We start from the raw sequence: 15,540 nt of genomic DNA on the forward strand, positions 1-15,540 counted from the left end.
GTTTGAGACCAGTGTGAGCAAGAGTCAGACCCCGCCTCTACTAAAAATAGAAAAATTAGCCAAGCGTCATGGCATGTGTCTGTAGTCCCAGCTACTCAGAAAGCTGAGGCAGGAGGATCACTTGAGCCCAGGAGTTGAAGGTTGCAGTGAGCTATGATGCCACTGTACTCTACCCAGGGTGACAGAGTAAGACTCTGTCTCAAAAAGAAAAAAAAAAAAAATTCTCATTATCATTGAGGAAATCAAATCTCTGATTTAAAGGCCACATACACACATGCACATACACAAACATCAGATCCAGATGATTTCATAGGCAAGCTCTATCAAACATGCAAGGAACTGATAATCCTCATTTTTTTATAGACCATCCCATTAAGAGAGAAAGATGCACTCCCCAACTCACATTATGAGGCTAATATAGTCTTAACATCAAAATCAGAGAATAATAATACTTAGAAAGTCATGCCCATCAATATTAGAAAGTTGCATTAAGGCTAATCGAGGAGGAAGAGGAGGAAGAAAAAAAGGCTAATCTCACAAATACAGACTCAAAAATTCTAAACTAATAATAGCAAACCAAATATAGCAACATATATACAGATTTTGTGTATCTACTGTATATATATATACTGTAGGGCCCACAGCAAGAAAGCAGAAGTGGTTTAACATCAGAAAAAGCTATTGATGTTGAATCACCACATTAATAGATTAAAAGAGAAAAAAATATGATCACCTTAATAAATACAGCAAGAGCATTTATTAATTCACTTGATTAAAATTTAAGATTTGAAACAAAAACTCCTAGAAAAATAGGGATAGAAAATATTAATATTTAAGAGTCTACCAAAAGCAAAGCAAACATAATTCTTAATGTTAACATACAAGAAATTGTTCCCTATAAAGTCAAGAATAAAACAAGGATGCCTATTATCATCAATCACATTTATTCAAATTATACTAGAGTCCCTACCTAGCCAGTGAAAGGGAGGAGTAGAATTTAAAAAAACAAGAGGGAACACATGTACACATATGTGCACCAAAACACACGTACAAGAATGTTCACAGTAGCATTATTTGCTGTAGCTCAAAACTGGAAGCAACCCAAATGTCCATCAACTGCGGAATGAATACCCAAATTGTAGTATATACTTCCAATAGTATACTATCAGAAAATAAAAATACTCAAACAACGGCTATATGTACAACATGGACAAATCTCACAAACAGATTGTTACCGAAAGAAGCCAGACACAAAAGAATCCACCCTGAGTTCAAAAAGGACAAAACTAATCTGTGGTGTTAAAGTCAATACAGTGGATTATCTATCAATATAGCGGAAGAGTGACACTGAAAGGGACATGAGTGACACTTCTAGAATACAAGTAACATCCTATTACTTGATCTGGGTGACAGTTACATGATCATGTTCACTTTGCAAAAATTCGCTGAGCCATAAACTTACGATTTAAGTATGTACTTTTCTGTATATATAACTTAAAAAACATATATATAAGTGACAAAAATGATATGATACCCTAGAAATAAACCTGATTAACAAACTGTGCAAGCCAGGAGTGGGGGCGTGTGCCTGGAAGCCCAGCGACTTGGGAGGCTAAGGCCGGGAGAATCACCTGCACCCACCCAGGAGTCTGGGACCAGCCTGGACAACATAGCGAGAACCCATCTCAAAAAAATTTAAAAAAAACCAAAAATAAAAAACTGTGCAAGATCTTTCTGGAGAAAACTTGACAATATGATCATAAATTTCATACTGAACAGCAGAAAATCAGGAAGAAAACGTATGTGTGTGGTGGGGAGATTTGTAGACTTTATGACTGAGATTCAGGCAGTAAGGAAATTAGAGCGGGGAGAAATAAGTAGTTCAACAAAATCAAGAATGCAGAAACAAAGCCATACATATAAAGAAACAACATACAACAGAGGGGGCGTTACAAACCTGCGAGTGAAGAATGGGCTAATCAACAAATGATGTTGGCACAACTTATTACCCATACGGAAAAGAAAGTTAAAATTAGATTTCTTACCTCACACCATGTTCAGAAATAAATTACCTTGGGATGGGGAAGGATTTCTTAAAGAAGACACATAAAGCATAATGAGAAACAAAAAGACTGAAAAACATGACTACACTAAAACTACATTCAACAAAGACACCAAGAAGTAAAAAGCAAAGAAAATGCTTGTAACATATACAATCAACAAAAGATTAGCACCCCTAGTATAGAAAGAATCCAATAAATCTAAAAGAAAAAGTCAAACAATCAACTTCTTAAGGAGGCAATCAAGAAGACAAAACCGAATATAGCCTACAAAATGTGAGAAGATGCTGCTTACATGCTGTAGTTAATGTCTAGTGCACTAAAAGACTGTAATGCTGCAGGCATCACGAGAGTCCCAGGTTTCTGGTTCTGCCACTACTAATAATTAGATACGAACACAGGCAAATTTCTCACAAATGTACCTCAGTTTCCTCATTCACAAAATGGTAAGATCTGGATTCACTAGATAATTATAAGGATTTCTTCACTTGAAAATTGTAATTCCTTCAATGGATAATTATTAGGATCAAATTAGTAAATGTATGAGAACTTTTAAAGAATATAACACAACATACAGATCACAAGTTAATACTATTATCGTTATTAACAGAATATAAGTCTTCTAAACATTAATCTTCTTTCAGCAACTCGTTAATTTTCCTATTAACAGAAAGGGAAAGATCTATATGAAATCAAAAAAAGAAAGTCTGGGAAAATATTCAGCAGCATATATCTAGCACTATCTTTGGGAGTAGACTCCCTGACCCACCACTACAAATGGCTAGTCTGCTTGACAATTTTCTGTCACTCATTCAACAAAATTTTTGAATACATACTATGTGTCAGGCCCTGTTAGGTGTTAAATAAGATAGACATAGACCCTATCTTCATCCAGCCCAGCAGAGAAGAGAGATAACAAACAATAATCGATTTTACAATTAATTATTAATAATTAACGACTACTGTTCTAAGCACTTCAAAGGTAAAATAATAGTATGCACGAGTGCAGGTAACAGGGGACCTGACCTAGTCTAAGAGGTCAGGGAAGGCTTCCCTGAGGAAGTGGCATTTAAGCTGATACCTGCAGTATATCAAAGTCTCATTCTTGGATGACACAAGCCATTAAGATCATCCATCTAAATCTATGGCTCTGATACCCCAGTCACCCAACAATCTTCTGGTTTTCATTACACTTCCAACATCCATCTTCCCATAAGGAGAGACTATGGCGATCCCAGACACAAGCATTCTGGTTTGCTTGGCACTTACAGCTCTAATTCTACATCTACAACAAATTAGGCATTTTCTGAGCTACCAAGAAAACGGATGAGACAGCATGGTAATGAGAAAACAGGCCCAGGTGCTAACACCATCTCTGCCACTATGACCTTTTAAGCTAATCAACTGACCTATCTGAGATACCATATCCTCATGTGGGCAAAAGGAAAAACCCAGTGCATCTCTGAGATCCCTGCCAGCTATGATAATTCAAGGGCCAAATATAAAAAAGGGGTAAGGAGGGAGAGGAGGTCATATGTCTCTACCTTTGGCTTTCTTGGTAGCAAAATGGCGGATTGGGACAGCTGAAAAGCCTATATATTGCCTATGCTCGTGTTGTCTTTCACACACTGTCTTCAGTGTAACTTCTGAAATAGGTCTGGTCAACGCTGCGAGGTAATTGCGAAAGGCAGGGTGGGCCATGCGGAAGCACTTTAATCCCAAGGCCATGACTGAAGACAATCCTTGGGAACATCCACTAAAAAGAATAAGACAAAAAGGAGATGTAAGTAAAAGAGACCCTATTGCAACTTCAGAAAATAATTCATATGAACTATCAAACAATTCCTATAAACTAAGCTATGTACTAGGCAACTTAAATACATTATCTCAAATCCTTTTCCCAACAGCCCTAGAAGGAAATATTATTAGTCTCATCTTACAGAATGAAGAAACTGAGGCTAACAGAGATTTAAGTTATTTGCCCACAGTCTGCAGGACTCCAAACTCAAGCTCTTTCCACTCCACCAAAATGCCTGCTAAGCAAATATGCAGCAGACTAAATATTTAATGATGCTAATTAAACCCTTATAAGGGAAAAAGCACAAAATCTTGATAAAGTTTAAAGAGGGAGAACAGAGGACTAGAAGAGGACTTTAAATTTTATAAAAAAAACCATTTCAACAGGCATAAAATGACTGGAAAATTCACACGACAGCATTTAATTAAAATTTTCTTTGGTTCCTTATGCACTGATTACCAATTAGAATGCACTTTAATGTAAGTATAAAGCATGATTGAGGTTTGAGGTCCTCCATGGTATAGAACTAAAGCTCTGGAAATGCCACCCTCCACTGTGTTAACACAAGTTACACATTATACTTCTGAGGTCTTTGACCATGGAAAGATGCTATCGCCTACAGGTACCTCTGGGATAGAACACAGTCCTAATTAGCTGACGATGCTTCTGCCAGGAATCTGGCTATCACTCAGCTAAAAATTAAGAACAATTAGCATCAAAAACCTGGAAGCTGCTATCTTTGAAAATCAGTCCCACACCTCATAAAAAAAAAAAAAATCCCATCCTAAAATTTTGATGCAATATAATGGAGTGAATAAGAGCTACAATCCAATCCTAGCTCCACCACTGACTAAATACTGAATGCTCCCTGTGCTTTGATTTCTTCAACTGTAAAATGGGGATAATTATGCTTATTTCTTAGGGTTGGGAATAATTAATAAGGTTATGCAAGTAAAATACTTGGCACAGTGCCTAGCAGACAGGAGCCCAAAAAATACTTGTTGATAGCTATCACCTTTTCTTTCAAAAGACTTTCATGCTAGAGGCAGATACACTAAAGAAAACTTATGTGTCATTAACGATGTGCAAGGTAGCCTAGAGTCAGTCAGACCTGAATGCAAATTTCAACTTTGGGCAATTCACTCTTCCTTTCTGGACATCACTTTCTTCATCAATAAGAAAAATAAACCTGATCTTAAATAAAATGAAATAGTGAATGCATGTAAAACACCTAGCACAGTGCTGAAATATAGCAGCTGCTTAATAAATGGTGGCTATTATTATTTTAAAAAAAAAAAAAAAGCAAGCAAATGAGTAGTATAAAGTCAAATAATTTCTCCTGGTGGAATTTTTAGTATCAAGGGATGCTAGAAGTCAGTAATCAACATACAAAGTCTGCAAAAACAGATCTGGATGAAAAATGAAGGAATATTTTTTCCTCTTCTTCTTTAATTACTATTATTAATAACTACTATTAATTGAGGTCAGGCCTGGGCTGTTTGCTTTACCAATATTATTTCATCTAATCTTCTTCATAATGCCACAGAGAAAGTATAATAATGCCCATTTTACAAATGTTGAAACTGAGGCTCAAAGAGATTAAGACACTATCCAAGGACACGGAGTTAATAATAGCCCAGACCTATTTCATCAGAACTGTTCACAAAGTTTGGCTCAGAGTGAAGTTTCTATATCTAGGTTTTTCCCTAATAAAGCCAATGCCTAACTCACCCTTATAACCAAATATGGCTGTAAAATAATGTGTAGTTTTTTTTTAATCTACACGGTCTCAATCTGGCTGCTCCATTTAAGACAGGTTTCCTGGTGTTCCTGTTGTGGGTCATAATACCAACCCACAAAGCAACAGGAAATCAAAATGGTTTAGAAATAAATAACCTTTGACAGAAAACACAGCACCCAAAAGGAGACCCAGTACACATGAACCGGAAGACGACTCTATAAATAAACCACATTGCTGAAATGCTTAAGGCGTAGATTTTAATTGCACAGAAGTCAGGAAATTTCAAAGTGGAAGTTCAATAAGGCAGTCCCTTAGATCCTTTACCTTAAGGACATACACATTAACATTCAGTTCAGCACAGATAAAGAATTAAAGTTGAGGAAAGAAATTTGTTATGAGCCCAAGTAGTCCCTAACAAAATTAACCTATACACAGAAGCAATGTGGTGGAAGTCTGGGCTTTGGACGCAGTCTCAAACTGGAATCTCAGTTCCCCCACTTACCAGCTATGTGACCTTGTCAGCCTCTCTGAGCTACAGTTTCTACCACATTGTCATGGTGCTATTAAGGAGCCTTTAAAAAGGTAATTATAACAACAATGACAACAATAGCTTAACATTTATATAGTGGTAACTATGTGACAGAAACTATTCTAAGTGCTTTACATACATTAACTCACTTGAGCCTCATGATAACACTATGAATACTATGACTATCCTCATTTTACAGATGAGAAAAAAGAGGTATAAATAAATAATTTGCTTAAGATTCAAATTCAGGCAATCTAGCTCTAGAGTCTGTGCTCTTAACCACTATAGTATACCGTGTACCTACACCAGTCAGAATAGCGGGGCTTGATGGTGGATGCTTATAGTGCTCACTATGGGGGGGGGCGGTGCTGAGGTGGGAGGATTACTTGAGCTCAGGAGTTCAAGGCCAGCCTGGGCAACATAGCGAGACCCTGTCTCAAAAACAAAAAGTATAATACAATGCCTGGCACCTAGTAGGTGTACAATAAACAGTAGCTATTGTAATGTCCAACTGTTGAAATTTTTTTTAAGACTACTTTAAAGACACATTCTTTTTCCAAAGTTGAGAGTCCTGTTCTTTCTTGGAAGTACATTTTAATTTTGGAAAAAGCTAGATGATGTACTCAAAGTCCTGGCTTCCAGCAACCCCTTCCAATCCAGCTGTATACTAGCTCACAATATGTACATTTTTACAAATGTGAGTGTGCACACACAGGCCCTTTTTGTATATAAAATACGTTTACATGATTATCTTATTTGATTCTCGTAATAACCAAAGAGTGGTGATTACCATTCACATTTTACAAGAAAAGCAAACTCATGTTTCATTTCTCAAAGCTCCTCCTGCTGCAGGGTCTTCAAACATGCCACTGAATCTGCCTGATGATCTTCCCCCACCTCTTTAACTAACTACCACCCATTTTTCTTTCAGATTTCAGCTTAACCATCACTTGCTCAGACAATGCCTTCCTTGGCCACCTCCTACAACCCAGCTAGGGAAGGTGTCCTGTAATACACTTTCATAATACCCTGTTCCTTCATCATGGGATTTAACTGTTAACAATACATGCTAATATTTGTATAATTGAGTATTGTCTAATTCCCTCCATATGACTAAAAGCACTACAAGGACTAGTCTATGGTTGTCTTGTTCACTGCTATACACCAGTGCCTATCACAGTGGCTGAACACAAGATACTGTATAAATGTGACAAATACATGAATGAATGTTCAGAAAGATTAAGCCCTTGCCCAGAGTCAAAATGCTGGAACCAGAATTGGAATCTACCTCTCCAGTGGTCGTTTCTGGGCTTCTCAACACTGACTCCACTCTCTCTTGGTTTGCCAGATTTTTGTTAGAGACAGTAGGGCATGTTCTTTTCTAAATTCAATGTCATGTAAATAAAGGTTCTTATAGAATCTGACTATACACAGAATCATTATGTCACTGGCACAGCCAAAGAAGGGATGAGGCACCTTAACAAGTGGAGAAAGAGCTTTTGACTAAGACATCAGAGAGCTGGATTGCCGTATTTCTACCTCATCACCCCCTGCCATCCACTCCCGTCATATTCATAACCACCCCTACTCAAAAAAGCACTTGTGGCAGTTCTACCACTGACTTGTGGCTTACACCAAGCCATTTCTCCTACCTAGGTTTTGTTGCCTCAACTATAAAACGAAGGGGTCAGGCCAGGTTTTCATCCTTTCCAACTATAAAGCTCTTTGAGATTCTGGGAAATGCAATAGGTTGTTAAAGGAAAAGGCACCAGGCTTAGAGAAGATTCGGGAGAGTCTTGGTTCTAGGACTCCCTAGATATGTGACCTTAGATTCTGGACTTCGATCTCATCTGTAAAACATAATGACAACACTGTATGCACTGGGTCATGTAAATAGAGAACTACTAAAATGACAACTGATTTGCTACTGGGCAGCACAGAGAAGTGGTTAAAAGTTCAAGCTTTGGAGTCAGACAGACCTACGTTTAAATTTAAGCTCTATCATACTAGTAGCGTGACCGGTGAAATCACCTCTTTGAGCTTCCGTTTCTTCAACATGGGAGATAATAATACCTACTCCCAAGGGACTGTTCTGAAAATTAAGTGCTCCTGTTAAGTAGGGTGCTACTAAATAGCGGCAACTATTTAGAGTAAGTACCCCTCTTCCCCGCCCCGCCTCCACTAAATTCCTAGCCGGTGAGTCCCGCCCCCATCCCGTAGACTCGCTCTAAAGCCACAGATCTCGCCCCCACCCTTAAAGGTCAAGCAGGACTCGAAATAAGCGGGTCAGAGGCGGTAGTCTGATCCCCTGAGGTCCCCCGGAGGTCCTTGAATAAGGGTCTCTAGCACCCGGACCACGCGCCCGCCTCGAGGCCCTGTCAAGGACACTCACCAGCTATCGCCCAGGTTACTAAGGAAAGACTCGTGCAACGACGGCGACGGCGGCGGCGGCGGCGGCGCCGGCGTAGTGACGTCACGGGGGCGGGGCGGCGGCGCTGGCGTAGTGCGTCACGGGCGGCCTGGCAGCGGGTGGTGTTGAGGCGGACGCATCCAGAGGTTTGTTGGTCCGCGAAGTCGCGACCTGCCTTCGGGGCATATGCTGAGGGCACAACGCCGAGGCCAGAGGTGAGTCCGGCCGCGACGTGTCCCTGTACCTCAGGGCTGGCCCCGCGAGGACGTCTTAGAAGAGGCTGCCCTCGCAGGACGGCTTCTCAGGCCCCGCCCCGGATTGTCCCGCGACTGGCCCGGAAATAACAATCCGAGTAATGACCCCTCGCCTCTGGGAATTCGCGGTCAGGGATCGGAAAGCCAGGATTCTAGGATGGCTCTGCTGTTAGCTTTTAGGATTAAGTGCCTTTGCTTCTCTGGACTTTAATTTCCAAATTAAATTAATTTGCGAATGACTTCCTGCTTCCTGGGTGGTTGCAGCTCAGCTAGGAGGATAGATGTAAAAGCGTTTTGTGAACTCTCTTAATCTAAGGGATTGTCGCCATTGCAAACTCAAAGGATTTGCCATGCTGTCTTGATCTTTTATTACACTTTATCGTTCCTCAAAAAGCCCTGTGCTGAGCTGTCACCGATATTGTCGTATTTAAGACTCACAGCGATTTCATGAGATAGGGATAATTGTTGCATCCGAGGAAGGAAGAAGAAAGTAAGGCTGTATGAGTGGAGAAGTGGCTTGTATCATTTAGTAAATATTGGGCACCAACCATAAGCCAGGCAATGTACTAAGTGCGGGGAATAGAACCATGATCAAGACATTCTAGTGAGGGAAACACAAGACAGAACATTAAATAACATTGAATTAGCATTATATGGGAAGAAAAAGGTAGCTATGCTGTAGAATAACAAGGGGCTCTATTAGGGATAGCTTTTTGTGGTGAGAACACTTAAAGGGAGATCATGTGACTTGCTAAAGACACAGTAACTAGATACAAAAGCAGGGCTTGAATCCACATCCTCACATACTGCACTCTTCCCATTGAAACATGATACCTTTTTGTGGTGTTATGTAGCTATTCTTATTGTTGCTGTTTTTATGCATAAGAAAATGAGAAGGTCCTGTCATTCAAGTCACAACTCAAATGTCATCTGCTTTAGAGAGGTCTTTCCTCCACTCAATCTAAAGTAGTCCAACCTCATGTCACATCACCCTGCCTAATTGTTTGCAGCATTTATCACAAATTGTGTCTTATTTATTTTCCTTTTTGTTTTGTCTTGCTCCCTTTCCAAATACAAGCATCCAGAGGACAGGGACCTTACTTGTTTACTGCTCTGACTGCAGAAACTATGCAATGCCTAGAAAATAGAAACTCAATAAATTTTTTTAATGAATGATTTGTTTTAAGAAAAGTAGGGAGAAAGAAAAGCAAGAAGAAGACAAAATGTTTCTCTCCTGTTTACAATCCTGGCATTCTGTTTATGCCTGTTTCACCTTTCTCTCAGGAGGTGTAAAAGCAAGAGCTATAGCTTATTCGTTTTTCTGTTTTTAGTACATAGCCCAGGGTTTACAGTACCTAGTTGCTTGTCATACATTGCTGAATATATTGAAGATGTGAATAGGAAAGGAAGAAAATACTCTCATGTGCTGAAAGTAGAGAAATGTATTCAGCAATTACTTAGGGACTGCGTGTGCTTGGCTTTATAGGGTGAGATGAATAAGAGGTAATGGCAGTGTCAGTGTATGTCAACTGTTTTGATTTGTTTTTGAGACAGGGTCTCACTCAGTTGCTGGGGCTAGAGTGCAGTGGTGTCATCACAGCTCACTGAAACCTCAAACTCCTAGGCTCGAGCAATCCTCCTGCTTCAGCCTCCTGAGTAGCTGGGACTGCAGCTACAACCCACCATACCTGGCTAATTTTTTCTATTTTTTGTAGAGACAGGGGTCTTGCTATGTTGCTCAGGCTGGTCTTGAACTCCTGGCCTCAAGTGATCCTCTTACCTCCGCCTCGCAAAGTGCTAGGATTACAGGCATGAGCCAGCGTGCCCCACTGAGCTGTTAGTAAGACATGGGTCCTGCAGTGCTGACTTCTGAGGCACTTCTGGATATATAGGACCCATGTGTTCTCTAACAGGGACTTCTGAAGTCTGGCACAGCCTACCATCTTCACAGGCCCTTTATCCTTTCTTACTCTACCACATTATACATTTATTAAAGCTTTATTTTACATCTGTCATCTCATTTTTGGTCCTCTTGGCAACCTTACGTTATAAGCAGGGCAAAATTTATTATTTAAAGATGAGGAAACTGAAGCTGAGAGAGATGATTTCCAGTGGAAATGCCACAGTTTGAAAGCAGGTCTTCTGACACCAAGCTTTCTGCTCTTTCCACTGCTGTCCCTATCGTAACTCTCACTCTTTTTGGCTAAAGACTAGTAATAATTTAAGCTAACATTAATTGAATGTTTCCTAGGTGCCGTGCACTGTTCTTCAGTGAATCTGCACAATATTAATAATTTTACGATGTATTATACCCATTTTACAAATGAGGAAATCAAGGCAAAGAGTGCTTAAATAAGTTGCCCAAGGTTACTTACACAACTAGCAAATGGCAGAACGGAGTAACTAAGGAGTAAATTAGTCTCTTCTTCCCAGTCTCTCATAAAATATTAACCATGATAATAGCTTGTGTGTATTGATTACTTCCTGTTAGATACAGTGTTTAGTGATTTTTTTATGTGGTATCTTTAATGTTCACAACCTTATAAAATAAGAACTTTATCTCCGTTTCTATATATGAGGAAACTGAGGCCTAGAGAGTTCAGGTAATTCACCAAGTCACACAACCTACTTTCAAACCCAGTTCTAACTCTGAAACCTATGCACAGATTTCCTATATTGCCTGTTTCCTTTGCAATATTGCCTCTTCCATGAGGAAAAGGAATGTAATGCTGCTCTTCTGTACCCGTCCCCTTTAATGCCGTTAAGACTCGCTTCCTGGTGGTTTCCAAGACTTATTTTGGGTGACAGTTGTTGAACTGTAGTATCGTGTAGTAATAGAGAACTTGGCCTTCTGCCCAGTCAGCCTCTGGCTTCAGAGGAGGAAAACTTTAGTTTCTCCACATTGAACCACGCCCCTTTCACCTTAAATGGCAGCTTCTATGCTTTGGCTGCCAGAGGAACTGTCCCGAGGGAACTGGTTCTGGGGCCCTGGTTGTGGAATAACCGAAGCCTTTGAAGGACTGCCCAGAGGGCATGCCCTCCTTGAATAAATGTTTGTTGAGTTGAATTTGAAGTCTCATGTTCACACAGTGTTACTCTTCTCCTGTCTGAGTGTTCACGTTTTCTTTAGTATTTCATAGAGATTGATGGAAGCAGAAACTAAAACTCTTCCCCTGGAGAACGCATCCATCCTTTCAGAGGGCTCTCTACAGGAAGGGCACCGATTATGGATTGGGAACCTGGACCCCAAAATCACAGAGTAAGTCTAAGTCACCTTAATTCATTAGCTACAAAATTGGGATGTTTTGTGGTGATGATGTTCAGAAGAATTTTCATGGGATATAGGATATATTTTGACCTTTTCATGTTTTAATTTATCTTTGAAGGGAAAGAACGTTATTAACCTGTGGTTGTGTCACTTTTTTTACATTTGGACTCCGCTGCTGCAAAGACAGAGACTTGAGTGTCCTTTAAACCATATACCTCTTTTTTCCTACTTGTTCTTCCGTATCCAGCTATTTGAATCTTTATACCCAGTGGCTATAGGGAACTACTTTATAGAGTCAACCTTGGGCATTCTTTTGTCCCAAAATGAAGGAATAAGCAGAAGTCTTGGTATCTTTGCACACAGGCAGACAGGTAACACTTGACTATAATTCAAGCAGCCACAGAAGCATAGTAGGTGGGAATTGGAAGGGATCTTAGAGATCATCCCAGTCTCTTTGGTTTTCATTCATTCATTAAATGAGTGCTAAGTGCCTTGCTAAGCAGTTTTCAGACCTTTTAAGAACCTATCTTAAAAGTAATCAGAAGCTATATATAAAATGAAAGCTCAGAGTTGCTCTGATTAAAGAAGAGAAGAGGTGCACCCAAAGCCTTTTGTCAGCTGCCACCCTTTCTTTGGCAATTCCTGTTGAGACTCTGGAACTTCTAGGACTCTATGGAGCACACTTGAGAACCTCTGAGATATTTCATCTCTTTTATCCTACAGTAGAGAAACTGAGGCCCAAGAAATAGAAGTACCTTGCCCAGGGTCACAGAACTGATTGAACTGCCCTGACTTCTTGCTCTTTTCCATCATAGCCATTATAGTGGAAAGGACTTTGTTGGCAGAGAAAATTGAGAGGTTTTGTGATAGGGGAAGGTGGGGCTTGGTGGCAGAGTAGGATGAGTGGATTAAGCTATATGGGGTCAATGCTTAAATGGAATGTGGAATATTCCATGAAGTATGGAATATATCATCCATCCTAGAAGTTATTCCCTTTGGGATAGCGTTAGAGGCAAGAGTAGAGGAGATGAGGAAACCTGCTCGTTTGAGTCTGGGATGAGAGAGGTATGTGTGAGGGTTGTGATTAATAGAAAGAAAAAGGGATATAAACCTATAGGTCATGACGGAAAGTTTAGTTCCTTAACCTGCTCAAGCCCAAGTCAGCTAAGTATAAACACATTTGGGTACCTGTAGAAATTATGGTAGTCTTTAAGATGTGTTGCCCACATTATGTTACCTTGGTCACAGGGACACTGGAATAGATTGCGTTTATTCATTCATTCAGTTCATGGCTTTGAGAATAAGTGTGTGAATCTGCCCAACCTCTCGATTAATGTCTCTTCATCAAAGAAGCTTTTTCCAATATCTAAAACCCAAACTATTTGGGATGCTCCCAAGAGTGTTTTCCATTTCCACCTCTGCTTGTCTGTATGGAAATCTAAAGCACGGAAACAATGTTGGTTGTGTTGGCCACGGTTCTCTGTAATGAGACCCTTGTTCTGTTTGTGTCCTGTTGCTTGACAGGGAAGTTCAAATGAGCATTTGCCACCTCAGTTTATGTCATAAGTTGGAGTATGTGAATGTTTTCTTCAGTTAGAGCATTAACAGGAACATTGAATTAAAACTCTCCCACTGATGTCTCTGTTCTTTTTACATCAGGCCAAGGTGGACATCAAGTACTAACCTGTAGATCAGGGTATGCTAGCTAGAAGTACTCATGCTCTCCCTGTGGCTTCCCCATTTCCGTTTCACAAAAGACCATTTTTACTGTTTTTCTTCTATGGATTCCTCACCTTAGGACATTTCATCTGTCCAACAAACTGATTTATTAAATACTAATACATTTCTTTTTAAAGACATAATTTACTTAATTGCACCAAAGAAAGCTGACATTTTAGTAAGGCAAGTTTTGTGGAAATATATGATTTCCTTCTAAGTTTTTGAAATATGTGAATTTCTGCATCATGTTTCTCTCAGAGTAGATAATGGTGAGCCTGTGAATTATTTCCCAAACATTGACAGATTACATGATGTAACTTATGGGTAAATACGATACCTGTTTTGTAGTCCTGTCTCAGAAGTTATTAGTTGAATCCAAATCTCAAAACTTCTAATGATTCTTGACAAAGTTTGTAGAGCATCCTCCAGTTTTCCCAGTTAAACTTACCCTTCACCTACAAATTGCTGCTAATTCCTGCTGTTTCCTCTTCAAGAGACCCTTCTTATCTCTCTTTCCTGTGTATATCCCTACTCTCTACCACCCTTCTTCCTGACCTCTTTATAAACTGATTTGAATGTCACTACTGTTCAAATGTTCTCTTACGTCGTGTTAGAAAACAAATAAAATATTTACTGTCAGGAATGGTTATGGGAATATGTAAAACAGCAGCAGTTTTAAGAAAAAACAGTACTTTTTCCATTCAATTTTTTAGTTTATTTTGTAATTAGTTCTAGTTATTCTGTGTGTGTACCTATTGGTTACTAATCTGAGTCCTGCTCAAGTTATACTAGGATGCTCATCAGTCTCCTCCCTGCAGAATATTCATTCCTAACTGACTATTTAGTACTCTAATATTATGCTGCTTGTTTATTTGTGTTCACTCCGTGGTTGCAATACTACCACTTTAGGGCTATGCTAAATGCCAGAAATATTTGTATGACTAAATCTTAGAGATTTGGATTTGAGGGAGCGATGACACACTCTTGTTTATGGAGGTAGCGATTCCAAACCCATGTTCTTTCTGTAGTCTGATTCCTCTCAAGTGTATTATACCTAAAATTTCGTACTGATAAAATGAGAATGTTCAACTAAGTGATCTGAACATTTCTTCTAACTCTAATATTGTATGAGTTCCTTTTACATGAGCCCTTAACAACTTTGTGAGGTAAGTGAAACCTATTTTTTCCCTATTTTACAGGAAGAGTTAAATGAGTTGGCTCAGTTTACCGACCTAAGCAGATGTTCCTGGAATCTTAAGGTCACACTTCTCGGACAGAATGTGTTTGTTAGCTTTACAAAGAATAATCTGTCGGCATTTTTTTTTAAGTAAATTAAAATTCGTTTCTTAGGAAATGCCAATCACATTACCTTCCTGCTATTAAGCAGAGAATATCATTGCCGGTGCCTTAAACAGAGAAGCTGAAAAAGTTAATGTTCATAGACATTATCAGTTTTCCATACTGTGGTTTCCTCTAAAAAAGTTAATACTGGCTTTCTTTTTCAAATATTCAATGTGCTGTGTAGGAAGCCAAATTAATAGCCACTATATCATGCATAAGAAGTAGTCTGAGAGAGAAGAAAGCAAGTAGAAATTCTAACAGAAGGAGCATTCTAAGTGGAGGGGAAATCATAAATAAAAGTATGTAATTAGGAATAAGAAAGATTTTTATCTTTGAAGGGAAAGAACGTTATTAACCTGTGGTTGTGTCACTTTTTTTACATTTGGACTCTGCTGCTGCAAAGACAGAGACTTGAGTGTC

The 15,540-nt window shown here is 39.3% G+C and overlaps 2 protein-coding genes across 2 annotated transcripts in view; one reads left to right on the forward strand and one right to left on the reverse strand.

Annotated features, from left to right (window-relative positions):
• MRRF (mitochondrial ribosome recycling factor) overlaps positions 1–8,651 on the reverse strand; it is a 62,670-nt gene extending 54,019 nt beyond the window's left edge. Inside the window, exons 1-2 of the mRNA XM_012664431.1 lie at positions 8,521–8,651; positions 3,605–3,816 (exon numbers count right to left, since the gene is read on the reverse strand). Coding sequence (XP_012519885.1) covers positions 3,605–3,788 — 184 coding nt within the window. The 5' untranslated portion in view covers positions 3,789–3,816; positions 8,521–8,651. The remainder of the gene's footprint in view (positions 1–3,604; positions 3,817–8,520) is intronic.
• Positions 8,617–15,540, forward strand: part of RBM18 (RNA binding motif protein 18) — a 21,197-nt gene continuing 14,273 nt past the window's right edge. The window contains exons 1-2 of the mRNA XM_012664432.1: positions 8,617–8,753; positions 11,923–12,051. Of these exons, the coding sequence (XP_012519886.1) occupies positions 11,939–12,051 (113 nt within the window). The 5' untranslated portion in view covers positions 8,617–8,753; positions 11,923–11,938. The remainder of the gene's footprint in view (positions 8,754–11,922; positions 12,052–15,540) is intronic.

The sequence above is a fragment of the Propithecus coquereli genome, unplaced genomic scaffold (assembly GCF_000956105.1).
Source record: "Propithecus coquereli isolate 6110/MARCELLA unplaced genomic scaffold, Pcoq_1.0 Scaffold89, whole genome shotgun sequence".
NCBI classification, from domain to species: Eukaryota; Metazoa; Chordata; class Mammalia; order Primates; family Indriidae; genus Propithecus; species Propithecus coquereli.